General features: G+C 50.9%; 5 protein-coding genes across 5 annotated transcripts; 2 read left to right on the forward strand and 3 right to left on the reverse strand.

The window, feature by feature from the left end:
* Positions 1 to 353: 353 nt before the first annotated feature.
* STEHIDRAFT_124998 (uncharacterized protein) lies at positions 354 to 3118 on the reverse strand. Its single transcript, XM_007309180.1, has 3 exons — positions 2283 to 3118; positions 1982 to 2062; positions 354 to 1878 (listed from the first exon to the last, which is right to left on the reverse strand). The coding sequence occupies exons 1-3, from the start codon at positions 2812 to 2814 to the stop codon at positions 557 to 559; spliced, it is 1935 nt and encodes a 644-aa protein (XP_007309242.1). The 5' UTR covers positions 2815 to 3118; the 3' UTR covers positions 354 to 556.
* Positions 3119 to 5890: 2772 nt separating this feature from the next.
* On the reverse strand, positions 5891 to 6227 carry STEHIDRAFT_31176 (uncharacterized protein; the record flags this gene model as incomplete). The annotated part of the gene is made up of 2 exons (XM_007309065.1): positions 5891 to 6124; positions 6183 to 6227. Coding segments are annotated over 2 exons (279 nt in total), but the record flags the coding sequence as incomplete, so codon positions are not given.
* An 826-nt stretch (positions 6228 to 7053) lies between these two features.
* Positions 7054 to 9047, reverse strand: STEHIDRAFT_124999 (TAF-domain-containing protein). The gene is made up of 4 exons (XM_007309181.1): positions 8772 to 9047; positions 8613 to 8708; positions 7782 to 8546; positions 7054 to 7719 (listed from the first exon to the last, which is right to left on the reverse strand). The coding sequence occupies exons 1-4, from the start codon at positions 8841 to 8843 to the stop codon at positions 7144 to 7146; spliced, it is 1509 nt and encodes a 502-aa protein (XP_007309243.1). The 5' UTR covers positions 8844 to 9047; the 3' UTR covers positions 7054 to 7143.
* Positions 9048 to 10063: 1016 nt separating this feature from the next.
* Positions 10064 to 10878, forward strand: STEHIDRAFT_171787 (uncharacterized protein; the record flags this gene model as incomplete). Its single annotated transcript, XM_007309182.1, has 3 exons — positions 10064 to 10326; positions 10403 to 10472; positions 10553 to 10878. 3 exons carry the CDS (start codon positions 10064 to 10066, stop codon positions 10787 to 10789), a joined length of 570 nt encoding a protein of 189 aa, XP_007309244.1. The 3' UTR covers positions 10790 to 10878.
* Positions 10879 to 11325: 447 nt separating this feature from the next.
* On the forward strand, positions 11326 to 12033 carry STEHIDRAFT_171788 (uncharacterized protein; the record flags this gene model as incomplete). The annotated part of the gene is made up of 3 exons (XM_007309183.1): positions 11326 to 11597; positions 11674 to 11743; positions 11821 to 12033. 3 exons carry the CDS (start codon positions 11329 to 11331, stop codon positions 12031 to 12033), a joined length of 552 nt encoding a protein of 183 aa, XP_007309245.1.
* Between the last annotated feature and the right edge of the window lie 926 nt (positions 12034 to 12959).

Consider the following 12959-nt stretch of genomic DNA (forward strand, 5'->3'; position numbering starts at 1 on the left):
CGGAGGCGGAGGATGAATAGGAGATCGAGCGTGGGAAGAAGGCGCAGCGTCAGAGTCGAGTGTGTGGACACGAGGTGGTTGCGTAGCCGAGACGGGGACGGGAGCCTGATGATGAGCGCTCTCGACCTCTTCCTCACTTTCGGCGATATCGCGGTCGTGGTCTTGCTGAGGGGGAGGAGGAATATATGAAGCGGCATGTTCGTGTTCGTGGCCGTCCTCGTCTATTCCTGGAGTGACATCGTCTATTTCTGCGTCTTCGGAGTCGACGGTATCGAATTCGCGGTGCTCGTGTGTAGATCTCGCGTGAATATCGGGCTGATGTTGACGATCTGGGAGAGGAGCAAGGAGAAAGGGCCAGAACAAAAATATCAATAACTGCATCGAGATGTTGTGGTGGTACATACAGATCGAATCAGATCAGAGCATGTATTTGTGAGGGGATGCAAAACTTCGGATCCAAAAGGAGAGGGATTGAGCGGAGAGGGACCAAAGAGTTTATACACGAAAAGGGACGAAGAATACCGGGGAAGAGGGGATTGAGAGCCAGAGAAACGATTCAATACCTACCGTCTTCCCCGGGCTCAGCCCGCGCGCCTTCCGTTTCTATGTCGTCCTTTGTCTTCCGCCTAACAGCAGGCGGAATCCCCATACCACTCATTCCACTGTTCTGCCTCTTTTCCTCCCTGGGCGACAACTCCGTCTCTTCGACATTCACGCTGGCCTTCCTACTCGTACCAGGCGAAGTTACAGCAGGCACGCCACCGGGTCGAGGGGGGGCTCCGAACGGATTAAACCCACCCATCTTCGCGACCCTCTCCGCGATCCTCTGCCTCCTCGTTTCTTCGGTCTCTTCTTCCTCTTCCTCTGGTGCTTCAGCCGCAACTTCCGTCTTTTGTTCCTCGGGAATGACGTCCTCTACGTCCGGAATGATCGCTTCCTCGGCGGCATCGTGCTCTTTCTCTTCAACCACGTCTCCGCTTCGACCAACCGCAACAGGTTCGATATCAGCCGTATACTCCTGATCCCTGACAGAGTCCAACTCTGTCTCCGGTAAAGGCTTGGCCTCGCTCTCTGGCTCGTGTGGCGCCTCGACCTTCCGGGCCACATCAACCTCCGGAGCATCAGGTGACTCTGGTCTCGGATCCGAAGACGTCGATGTCGTCCTCTGTGGAGGTGGCGGGATCGAAGTCGGAGTGCTCCCCTCAGCCGGTACGGGTACATCCTCCTTGTCTGATCCCGTAATCTGCTCGACACTCCTCCCTACCTGGCCCACCTCCGGCTCCCTGTCACCTCCATCAAGCCCCTGAACTCCGACCGCATCTGCGACAGTATTGACCGCAGAACGAACACCGGCTAGTAAGGTGACGCCAGGGGAGGTGTGGAGTGGGCCTCGGAGGACAGTCTCTTCGTCTTTATCCGCGGTGGCGGCGTTAGTGGTAGGCGGAGAAACGGCGGGTTCTGTCGGAGCGTGGGTAGAGCTAGGAGCTGGCGTGGTAGAGAGAGCGGCCTGCGTCTCCTCCGGATGGTCCACTGTGACCGACGGTGAACCTTCTTCCCCATCATGCTTCGCATCCTCTCCCACAACCTTCTTATCCTCCTCTCCCTCCATACCGTTACCCTCAGCCACCACCACGGACTCGCCCAACTCCTTCGGCACCTCCTCAGCAGCAGGGGTGACAGCCGCAGAGGGTGGCGCGGGAGACTTGGCCTTACGACGGGGTGGAGCCGCTCGTTTCGGAGCGGCGGGAACGGGCATGGAGGGCGACCGGGTTGCGGCGCTGCTGCTGGTGTGAGTGGAATCGGCGTCATCGGAGGGGACGGTGAGAGAGGTTGTTGACTGGGATGCGGGGATCGGGATGGGGGCAGATATTGCTGTATCTGAATTTATGATAGAAGATGGTTTAGAATCGAGTTGGGATCGAGATTGGAGTGATAGGAGAAATGAAGGTGGGGGTTGCATGAGTAAGAGGGAAGGACGTACCGAGTGGGGAAGAAGTTTGTGGTTTGGGAGATACGATTGGGGCTTCGATATCGGTCGGAGGTGGCGAGACGATGGATGGAACTAAGGAACAAAGTATTTCAAGCATCAGTATTGTGTTTAGATGGAAGGGGGTCAAAATATGACAGGAATTGTGTCTCGCGCGGCGTCAAGCTGAGTTCGGCGGAAAGCCAAGATTCCAGAAGACAAGCATGTTTCTGCGCGAACAATGCACTGCTCATTTGTAGACGACAGTGCATGACACCAGATCGAAAAGAGCATAGAAGGAATGAGCAAGACTCACCATCCGAATCCTTGCGTCCCGTAGGCTCCTCTCCAGGCTCGGCCGCCTTCCCAGTCACAGAGACCGACTCTTCGTCGACCTTGTGCGCTGGGTGTGCGACCTCAGCCTTCGTCACAGGTAGCTCGTCTCTATTAACCTCGAGCGATGGTTTCTTTGCCGGAACGGCTGGTTTCTTCCCGAAGATAGGCGGTCCCATACCGACCCTCGCACCACCGAGCTTAGCCATGCGCGCAGCAATAGCAGCCCGTCGCTGTCGTTCCTCCTCCTCAGGATCCTGCTCCTTCTCTCCAGCCTCCTCCTCAGTAGCTGCAGACATCGGTTCTCCTACCTCGACAGCTGGAGGTGACTTGAGACTGCCCTCAGCACTAACGGGGGCGAGGGACGGCGACGTCACCGTCGCCTCTCCAGCATCCTCCTCATTGTCCCCGACAGCAGGTGCATGAGCGACCTTGGGCGGCGGCTTCCACTTCGGTTTATCGCCAGAAGGTCTAGGAGGTGGTTCTGCGGGAGGTGCACCGCCGAACGCACCCATTCCTTTCAGAGCCGCCATACGTTCTTTCAATGACCCACCCATCCCGATACTCTCCTTTGCATCACTCGCGCTCATTCCACCCACCTTTCTCACACCATGCGGCTCGTCTGAGGTCGCACTAGAGGTTACGGCTGCATCAGGGGTAGCTGAAGTGGATCCAGGGGGAGAAGTAGCAACGGGCTTGGGCTTCCATTCGCGCGGTTTAGGACGTGGAGCTGGGGGCGCTGGTGCTGCCTGTGCCGGCCCTTTATTCTCGAAAGCTGCGATGCGGTCGCGTAAAGAGCCTGGCTTTGGTCGTGGGGGGTCAGACATAGTCGAAGACGAGGGTAAACAGGCGTGCGAACAGCTGGCTTCCGCACGAGGCCGTTGCTGCTGGGATATGCCGACGTTCCCACGGAAGCGTAGATACTTTTGCCACACATGTGGCGACACTTCAGTCAGCTATGCTTTTGTTGTGCCTACAGCAAACCTACGGTCACAAAAAGTGCTTCTTCATTAGTGAGGTATTACAAGGGAGAATCAAGTATTTTACTTATGATGTTATAAATATGGCTTACAAAACAAAGCAGGAACAAAGAGTTTTGAGAACTAAGACTCAAGAGTCATGTCAAGATCCTAGTAGCATAACAACTATAACACAGGGAAAAACATCTTTTAATATACATTGGTACCTTCAAAATTGTCCTAATATCTCCGCATAGTTAAGCAACCCAAAGTCCACATCCATGAGATCGAAATTGTTGAGAAACTCAGCTGATTCTGATATTTCCTGGTCTAGTAAAGATTATACAAGGAAGGTTTGGTAAATAAGTAAAATTCAGGGTGTCAAAGATTACAAATAGAGAATATTCACCTGATGCTACTGGTGATAAGACTCCAAAAGCTTTGAGGACATTCTGATTAATTTTACTCCTATGTTCTTTAACAGTAGCTGGTGCATCACGAGAAATATTTCTCTCATGAGTGGGAGCTTGATATATGAGCTTTGTAACCAGCTTGTTCCAATCATGTATATCTAAACGTAATGCCGGAAATTTCTGATGAATAAGCTTGATAGAGGATTGTATCAATGCCTGAAATTCACAGAGTAGAAGACAATCATGGTTTTCTGCAAGTGTAGTTATATCCATTGGATTGCCTGACCTCCGGTAAAGTGATCTGAATCTGATATTATCTATCTCAGACATCTGTACAAAATCGATTAATCTAACAAAGACCAGAGCAATATTTCTCTTATGCATGAATAGCATCAGTTCAATATGCTGAGCTGATAATTTGGACAGTGAAGCATGGAGTTCAGAAAGCAGGTGCTTCAACCATGTGTACTCTCCATAGATCTTATGATTATCAAGCTCACTGAATTCAGACATTGCCATAATATCAATATCCAAACATGCCTCTGAAAGCCCAATAGCTACTTTATTCTGCTCCATCGTTGATTTTACAATACAATGTAAGAATGCATAATAAGCCTGAAGGGCAGGTTTGTCCTTTGAATTGTAAAGGGTTGCACCAATTTTGGCTGCATTTCTAACTGAAGCTATGTTGTCAACTTGTACATTGTCAGGCTGCCTAATCTTCAAGAACCCAATCAATACCAGCAAGAATATTCCATGTGTTATTTCATGCTTCTTGACATTCTTTGCACTACTCACAATCTGAGAGTGCAGTATATGACAAAGGAACAGTATCAGAGTTTTCAGCCAACCTGGCGGATATAAGGAGTGCACATTCTTAGGTCGTTCTGATATAGTCCAGAATAATATTGCTACCACAGGATCATCTCTAGGGGATTTCTGCAAAGAACACGACATGCGTGCTATGGCAGTAAGAAATGGTGAATCCCATAAAACTGCAGAGCACCTATGTCCTGTGGTCAAAATAGAGTAATGCTCAGCTGATGTGACCAAAAGCATCATAAGGTCTACACGATCCTGTTTAGAGTATCTATATACTGGAGATACAAGTATTATAAGCATGATACACATTGCTAAAGTAGGTTGTTTTAGTTGTAATTACTTACCTTCATCATAACCTGCAAGGAATCTGGCAGCCGTCATGTTGCTTCTGATGCTGGCTTCAGATGATAGCATATATGTAATGGAGCAGATCTCAGGTGCGGTGGAATCCCATTGAAACATATTGCTCTCCGATGGATAATTGATGAGAATCGAAGGGAGAGCTAATATAGCTTCATCAAGAATCTCATCCTCATGTGTCTGCTTGAGCACAGCATGAAATGCATTGACCTCATGCTCTACTAGTCTGTCATCAAGTTTTATCTCATTGTGTGCAGGTGATAGTGCAATCATGGTTTGAGCATCTGATCTCCCAGTATTTGACACCGAAGCCATCTCTTGGCCAAGTATTCCATCAGTTCTGCTTGACTCTAATTTCAAGGAAGGAATCCAAAAGCCCACAAATGCTTTCATCCATGACACTACTACAACACAAAGCTTATGTCCATAATATTTGACAATATGTATCATTTGAGATATAGCGGATGCAGCATGTTGTCTGATCAAAGACATGATTTGAGGGACCAAAGACCGTAGAGATTGTTTCATGAAGGGGGTGATCCTGAGACACCAATATTTCAAATGCCTTCGCATGAAAGGTATAAATTCGTCTCTGCGAAGTATGAGCCGTGAAAGGGTAGATTGGAATGGTGATGTAGTCGGGTATAGACACCCATGCACAACAGTCCAGATCGTGTATGCACCGACAATGACAGCAAATATGGCAGACAATATGCCTGCGACCAATATCAGCGTGAAAGGCTTCGAGAGTGGGATGGAGCTCGAGATCAAGTTATCGAGCAAGCCCACGACAAAGAGAACCACGGGAAGCATCAACAGCTGCGGCAGTGTTTCAACTGCAGGACCAAGTAAGCGCTCGGCTTCGCCCCAGCGGCGGTATAAATCACCAAGCTTCTTATGAGCTTTAGTCTCAAGAGTACGCGCAATCATGCTAAGGTAGCCGCGGCTTGTAACCGCGAGGGCAGCAACAGAGATCTACGGTAAATAAGAAGAAAGGTGAGTCTACATAAGTACCACGGTCGAGAACGAAGTAAGCGCACGCTGAGGATGAGGGCGATGGACCAGTAGAAGTTGAGTCGCACAGCGCTGGCCTCGGGCTCGAAGGTCTGAGGCTCGTCAATGGTCAACGCGGACAGATTGCCGTGACCAATAGAGAGAACAATGCTAGTAAGGTTCTGTAAGAGCTCGTTAGTACGATCACTGGGGTCTTGAGTGAGACCGTCAAGCGATTGAACAAAAAATGTCGTGACAATAGCCGAGAACAGAGCAATCTGATTAGACGCAACGCAATCAGCCCACGACGAAGAGCGAAATGACTGTGCTACTCACGAATACCAACAACGTATCGAGTGATCCGCGCCAGCGATCAACAACGGGCTGCACCGTGTTTTGGTGTGAGCGGAGAAGCGCCGACCACGCGGTCGCGCTCGTCGCTGGCTGAGTAGGTGCTGGTTGATATTTCGCGAACTCTACGATGTACTGCAGTCAAGAGTCGGACAGCAGTATCTATGCAGCTGCACGTACCGAGAGCGTTCTGCTTATCGCGCATTTCACGAAGGACGTCAAGAATCTCCTGAGAGAGGGGGGCACCTGTGATGAGCGGTTGAGTCGTAAGGCGAACGATATCAGTGATCAAGTTGAGCGAACGTGTAGTGGTGAAGGGCGCACTTTTCGTATCGGCACCGGCAGTCTGTCCTTGCTTTCCAGCCATCAATTGCTCCATGACCTCTGTCTGATGCTTTATGGCTTTCGTCAAATCGACGAGTATCGCAGCACTACAGATGCGAATACAATCAGGGCCAACTCAGGCGGGCAAGTCGGTGATGAAGTGCAGAAAATCAGAGCTCACGGTGTATCGCCTACTGGGCCTTCCGGTTCAATGCTCGGAGATGCGTCAGGGTCGCTCATTGCTGGCTAGGACTGGTACGTGAGTGGGCTACGAAGTAGGAACTGTGGTTCAGTGGTGAGGGAGAGGAAGAGACAGGGAAAGACGAAGTCAGCGGCCTCTTGGCCTCGGCATGGCCTGGGAGTATCGATGACCTGCGTCGCCTCGCGGTATGCCATGCCGCAGATGCTCCAAAACCCGAGGAACGTTGTTCATACCCGTGATAATGCATCGAAGAGGCACGTGACGCTATAATTCACACATTTCAGACACTACAGACAAGATTGCAGCGTGCAGAAGGAGAATATCAGACAGCATTCAAGGAGAAGTCGGGCGGGAAACACACAGCAATAAAACAACAAGCGGCAATAATCACAGAAGTGAAACATTCATCGCACCTCACACTCACATCCCCAATATCGCCTTCACCCACTCCTTATCTCCCTTGACCCTCTCCGCAAAATAATCTCCCAGCACGTCTCTCAGCCGTCTATCAAGCTCCCTGTCCTCCTCACTCCTATCCTCCAACCCAATCATCATCCTATCCATGCTCGCGCCTCCCTCTTCCTCGAGTCCACACATCATCCTCAGCGCCCTCAAAACCTCCTCCCTTAACCCCTCGCTCCCGATCATATCCCTGATCCTTCCCGTGCCCTTCGCCGCGGTCAGCTCGTTGCCTATGACCTTCGCGCCGTTTTTTCCTAGTAGCCCTTGCCGTACGGCTTCTTTTCCGACGGCAATGAGGCCCATGACGGCGCCTTCGCGGGTGCCTTTGGCTTTGTTTACGCCAACGAGTCCGACTAGGAGGGTCTTCATGATACGAGGTGAGAGGTCGGGATAGGACAAAGAGTGTTGGGTCAGGAGGTGGGAAAGGGTCTGGGACGCGTGGGTGCGAATTGGGTTTGGTTTATTCAATGGTGTTGGTAGCGGTAGCGACGAGTAGAGGAGACTGGACAGAATAGGAGGGAGCAGTTGGTGAAGCTGTAGATTTGGCACCGTCAGTTTCGTGGACTCGACCAAAGAGTAACTCTTGATAGACGCACGTAAGGCTCGACGAATAAAGTCTGATTGTCCAAGAGAGCTGCTATAACCTGGAGGTACACCTCGAGCACCCTTCCGGTTTCATCACCCTCTCCGCTATCCGGACCCTCCTTCAATATCGCTATTACACCCTCTGCAACCCATCGAACAAGGTATGGCAGTAACGGCTGCAGCCCCGCATCGTGCCTCAAACTTGCAAGCGCCGCCGTCCGTTTCGTCTGATCGGCCGTGGTGGAAGACGGTGATAGTAGCGATGAAGTGAGCCGAGCGTGATAAAGCTGCAACTCCCTCGAAAGAACTTGTTTGACGAGCTGCTGCTGCTGTTGTTGTGAGTGTTGTGATGCCGCCAGCCGTCTCGCTCCTGGCGACGTAGGCGTCGACTGCCCCATCCCCGCCACAAGTCCGTTGACTCCGTTCTTCTGTGTACCTGCTCCCGGCTCGTCCTTTGGAATAGCCGGTGGATTCTCTGGAATGAGCGGCTGCACACCCTCTACCGCTAACCAATGCGCCGTCCACCTCACCCCGTTGTTACCGGTCGATAGCCTCTCTTCCTTCAACACCCTATCAAAATCGATCTCCTCGTCCTCAAGGAAATATACGGAGCCCGCGGCAGGGAGAGTGGGAAAGGGAAGCGCACGGCGGAAGGAGGGTGGGTTGTGTGGCGTGTGGCCATAGAGGGGTTCAATGTTCAGGACGCGTAGGGCTTGGTCGATATCATTGGTAGTCAAACTTGTTCGGCGTGCATGCCGCATAAATCGAGCAGCTTCCTGACCAAACCGAATGTATGAAATTTCGGGACAGGAGACAAAGGGTATATCAGAGAATCCACGCACCTCAATGACTTGGTGCAGCCGATACTCCACGTCGCTCGCGAGGTTAGAAGCAACACTCTCAGATAGATTTGTGATCCCCAGCGACTCTGCAACGTCCTTATGATCGACGCAGATGTCAGTAAACACGTGTAAGCAAGCAAAGGTTTGTTACAGACGCACTTTGACGGATTCAGCCTTGTACAGGCCTGCAGACTGAGAAGGGCCTGCTTTCAATGATTTACCCTTATTCATGGTGTCCTACGCTGGAGAATCTCGCGTTAAACCCTATCTGATTTTGTAGATATCTGGAACAGTTCGATGAAGGACGCGAAATTCGCCACTAGCGCTGAGGAGGGATTCGCGTGATGCTTGGAGGAGGATGTCGTCGGAAATGTAAAAAAATATGAGCCCTCAAATGTTTCACAGACCAGGGGCAATTAAAGATGGTTGACCTCGCGAGGAGTGTGGAGATGAGGAGAAGGAGATGGTGGTTCAGTGCAAGTGGGTAGACGCGTGTGTGGCACCGTGTCAAGTGAAACCGTGAGAATGTCATACCTGATTGGAACCTTTGGTTTGTCTGCTTTTTTCTCGGGTTGCTGCTGTTTCCTATCCTACCAGCATTGTCTTCTGTCCGTCTTGTCTGAGCACGCCCTGTCATGCTTGAATCGAGAACTGGTAGCCACGCAAGCTATGGTCATGGCTTTCTCCTCCATTTTTCATTTGCTGTCGGGCGACACCTGAACACCGATCGTGTCGACATGATTTTTCTTTCTATAGCTGCTTTGGCCACTGGGAGCTTGTTGATAATGTACCTTCGTGAAGCTGAGATGAACTGCTGAGTAGATGATACTCTTCACCCCTCAAGTTGTTGCGCTGAGGTTCAGTGCTATGCATGTAGTAGCACCGCTATGTGGCGCGATCGCTTTGCCCCTAGATTTATTGGCCAACGTTCTTTGTCCCTGCATACTAAGGCCGCCTAGTACTGTATCGGTCCCTTTGGATCGGTGTGTAGGACCGAGCATGCATTCAGCGGTGTGACGCTTTTGTACAACTACTTGGTCCTGCTCGCTGAATAGTCTAGTCTTGTACTTGTGCTCCGATCCACGTATACCTTGAGTCTTGTTGATACGACTTCTTCTGATGGCATGATTGCCAGGAACGCTCCTCGGAGCACAATTTTCTCCGTCTATCCTCAAAAACGCTGCACTAACTCCTCCATCAACAGCCTTCAATCAACGACGTCATTGGCCAGCATTGGCCGCTAGCCTGATCTCGGTATCGTTTTGAACCTCGTTTTCATCACAGGACTTATTTCACATGTTCTCCACTTTCAGAATACATAATGCTGTCCATGTCTACGTTGCCGTTGGGAACGAACTCAGCATATAAAGCGATCATGCTGCCACACACACCACTGCCTCCTTCCAACAATTCCACCTCCCATTAAATATCGCATCGGGCGCCTATTGACTATGGAACTCCACATCAATGAATCCAAAAAGAATCCTGGCGCTCTCCTATTCGACCCTCTCACCAAAGAATCCCTCTACCGCATCACAAACTCTCACAAACATACCCTCGTAACACGACCTAACCCAACCGGAGGAACAGAAGAAGAGAAGGTGGCAGATATCGAGTGGTCCATCTTGGGGACGACGCAGTTGACCTCGAGTATTGTGGGCGACGGTAAGCCTGCACCAGCAAAAACGATCATCGAAAGCAAGAGATTGGGCAGGTACGTATGTTGCTCTGCAAGGAACGATATTCTCTGTTCCGACAGCTGGATGGCGTTGTTCATGCAAAGGTTGTAGACATTATATTTTCTCAGGTCCTGATGGACGATCGTACCGCTGGAAGGAGAAGACTTCTGGCGGATACAAAGTAAGTCTCTGTCTCACATCCAGCTCAGCCCGCATACTCATGAGCCTCCCTCCACCTTTGCTTCACACCTCACCCAACAGCTCACGACGAATGACGACGCCAAAAACCTCATCGCAGAATACAAAGAAAAGAAGCAAACCTTATTCTGCTCGATGAAACGTCCCGCTCAGCTAGTAATCATGCCTTCTGGCACGTATATGATGGACATGGTGGTGCTAACGTTCGCGTATGTGGATAGAAGGAACACGAGAGGGAAAGAAATGGGGGAGGGAATCGGCGTCCTGGGAGAAGTGGTCGGGGCGGTTGTTGGCGCTTGATTTTGCAAGGTGCCGAGTTTTGGTCGTCTGTCCGCGTCCTGGGCTGTATATTCGTACGGTCTTTATTCACTATCTTTATACCCTATGCCGTCGACACTCTATTCAAGGGAATTTAAATGCTATGGGTGGAGGGAACGGTACTGGAGATGGCCGTACGTAACGTGAACGAGCCATATCGGCGAAGACTGGCCACTGAGCGAGTCTGACCTAGTTCTGAACAGCTGTCACGAAAACAAGGGTTTCATCGCATGCATGATCATTCCGTGGCAATGTATTGTCGTACTGCCTCAATTCAAGAAAAGGAAGTCAAAAGCTAAGTCACCACGACTGCACTGACATCACAGAGTCTAAGTCTGCGACCATTGACATAGCATGGTGCATCGGCATCATTATTTGGTGTCTCCTCAGGGCGTTGAATTGAGCTGCCAGGAGTGGAGGCTGAGCCTCGTTCGGCGCTTGGCTGTGTTGTGCAAATGCATATATACCCCTGTTCGACCGCGCTCCAGTCGCACTACATACCACACCCATCCTAATTGAAGATGGAACTTGACCTCGAAGAAGTTCCCCACAGCAGAGACGTCACTCTCGTCGACGCTCAAACCAAACGTCCCCTCTATCGCATCACGGAGTTCCAACTTGTCATGTTCAAGAATAAACCCATGATCGTTTCGAGGTTGAGCGAGGTAGCAGAGAAAGAAGAGGACCTAGCAGAAATTAAGAGAGGGTGGTTCGGCGAGTATGTAACCTTGGAATCAGATGGGGTGAGGTTGAAGGCGAACAAGTTCTTTTCTGTTGGAGCGTTTCAAGGGTGAGCACTCCATTTGTGGATCTCGTCTTCCGGCCACACGAGACGAAACCTCACTCACGATTTGTGCCTCTGACAGACATTACTCGTTCACGGGACCGGATGGGCGAACTCGCTACCGATGGGAGCTCGGAGTACAAGGCTCGAAGGTAAATGCAAGATACCAATTCTCTTCTGGCCGCCGTACCTCTTCCACTCTGCTGACGATTGGTCTGGATCCCTCTAGCTTACAACAGACGACCAAGCCCGAACGCTCGTAGCCCAATACACAGAAGAACGGAGAAATCTTCTAGGCCTCGGAGTAGTCAAGGCACCACCTCGACTTGTTGTGATGCAAGCAGGCATGGATATGGTGGATATGGTCGTGATAACGTTAGCGTATATTGAAAAGAAAAGAGAGGAGGTGAAGATCGCCACGATGGCAGCAGTAGCATCTTAGAAATTCCATTGTTTTTGCGCGTCGATGAGACATGGACCATCTCGGCTCGTTGGACATTCGTCACAATTTCATACGGTCACGTAATCCACAAAGTTGTAGCAACGACACTCCCTTTCACGGTCCAGAGATGTCAGCCGACAAGAGCTCGAGACGCTGAGTCCCAGGGCTGGTCATCATAAGCAACCTACTACCGCGTTTACGCAGGGTCGGGACGTACTATGTGGTGCGTGCTATCCCCTGGATCTTGCCTCGAAGTTTGCAGAACTACCCTATTACTAGTATCATGTGACTAGTATTACTAATAGGACTATTAATATGTCATATGCTTTGTCCCGCGCGGGACTGTCCATATGCCCGGGTCATGTCAGGCACAATATGCCATATCGCCCGACCCATCTTTACTTATGACATATCCTTGGCCTGCGTCATGGGCCAGCCTCCATGCGATATCTCATGTTCACTCGCCGATCCGTTCCTAGATGGCATAACACATGGCATTATGATCTGTTGGCGATCTTCCATATCGCCTGAAGCGCCTACGATCACATATGAGACTTCCCCGTTGCTGTTTAGGGATCTTGCTCGCTCTTCTCCTTCGTCTATCTTCCCCATCGTCCTGCCCGTCCTGCACTGCACCTATGTTCGGTGTCCCTCTGGTGTGTCGGTAACGGGTCGGCTAAACCGTCCGCCCTCGACGGCGGTGTAAATGTCATGCTGTTTTTCAAATTATTGTTTGGCTTTTTGGTTGACCTGTTTGGGTTAGTCGTCTGCGTTGCTCCATCCATCTCGTCCGACGAGCTTTCTCTCTTCGCTCTCCCCTTTTTCCTTGAGGCCTCACATTCTCTTATCTGCCTGCCTCCATGCCTCCCGAGCCTCCGCCCACTCCCCTCCAACCTCCCCTCCCGGCCACTCCCCTCAACCCACTG

This window comes from Stereum hirsutum (assembly GCF_000264905.1).
Source record: "Stereum hirsutum FP-91666 SS1 unplaced genomic scaffold STEHIscaffold_17, whole genome shotgun sequence".
Taxonomy (NCBI): domain Eukaryota; kingdom Fungi; phylum Basidiomycota; class Agaricomycetes; order Russulales; family Stereaceae; genus Stereum; species Stereum hirsutum.

What these genes read in the sequence shown, in the direction of transcription:
- STEHIDRAFT_124998 (XM_007309180.1), bottom strand. Translation starts at nt 2,814, where the DNA reads ATGGGTGCGTTCGGCGGTGCACCTCCCGCAGAACCACCTCCTAGACCT. An exon ending in GGGACGCAAGGATTCGGATG is followed by an intron (nt 2,063 to 2,282) that starts GTGAGTCTTGCT and finishes TTTGTTCCTTAG; the next exon opens with TTCCATCCATCGTCTCGCCA. An exon ending in ACAAACTTCTTCCCCACTCG is followed by an intron (nt 1,879 to 1,981) that starts GTACGTCCTTCC and finishes TCATAAATTCAG; the next exon opens with ATACAGCAATATCTGCCCCC.
- STEHIDRAFT_124999 (XM_007309181.1), bottom strand. Translation starts at nt 8,843, where the DNA reads ATGAATAAGGGTAAATCATTGAAAGCAGGCCCTTCTCAGTCTGCAGGC. An exon ending in ACAAGGCTGAATCCGTCAAA is followed by an intron (nt 8,709 to 8,771) that starts GTGCGTCTGTAA and finishes GTCGATCATAAG; the next exon opens with GACGTTGCAGAGTCGCTGGG. An exon ending in CTTTATTCGTCGAGCCTTAC is followed by an intron (nt 7,720 to 7,781) that starts GTGCGTCTATCA and finishes CCAAATCTACAG; the next exon opens with CTTCACCAACTGCTCCCTCC.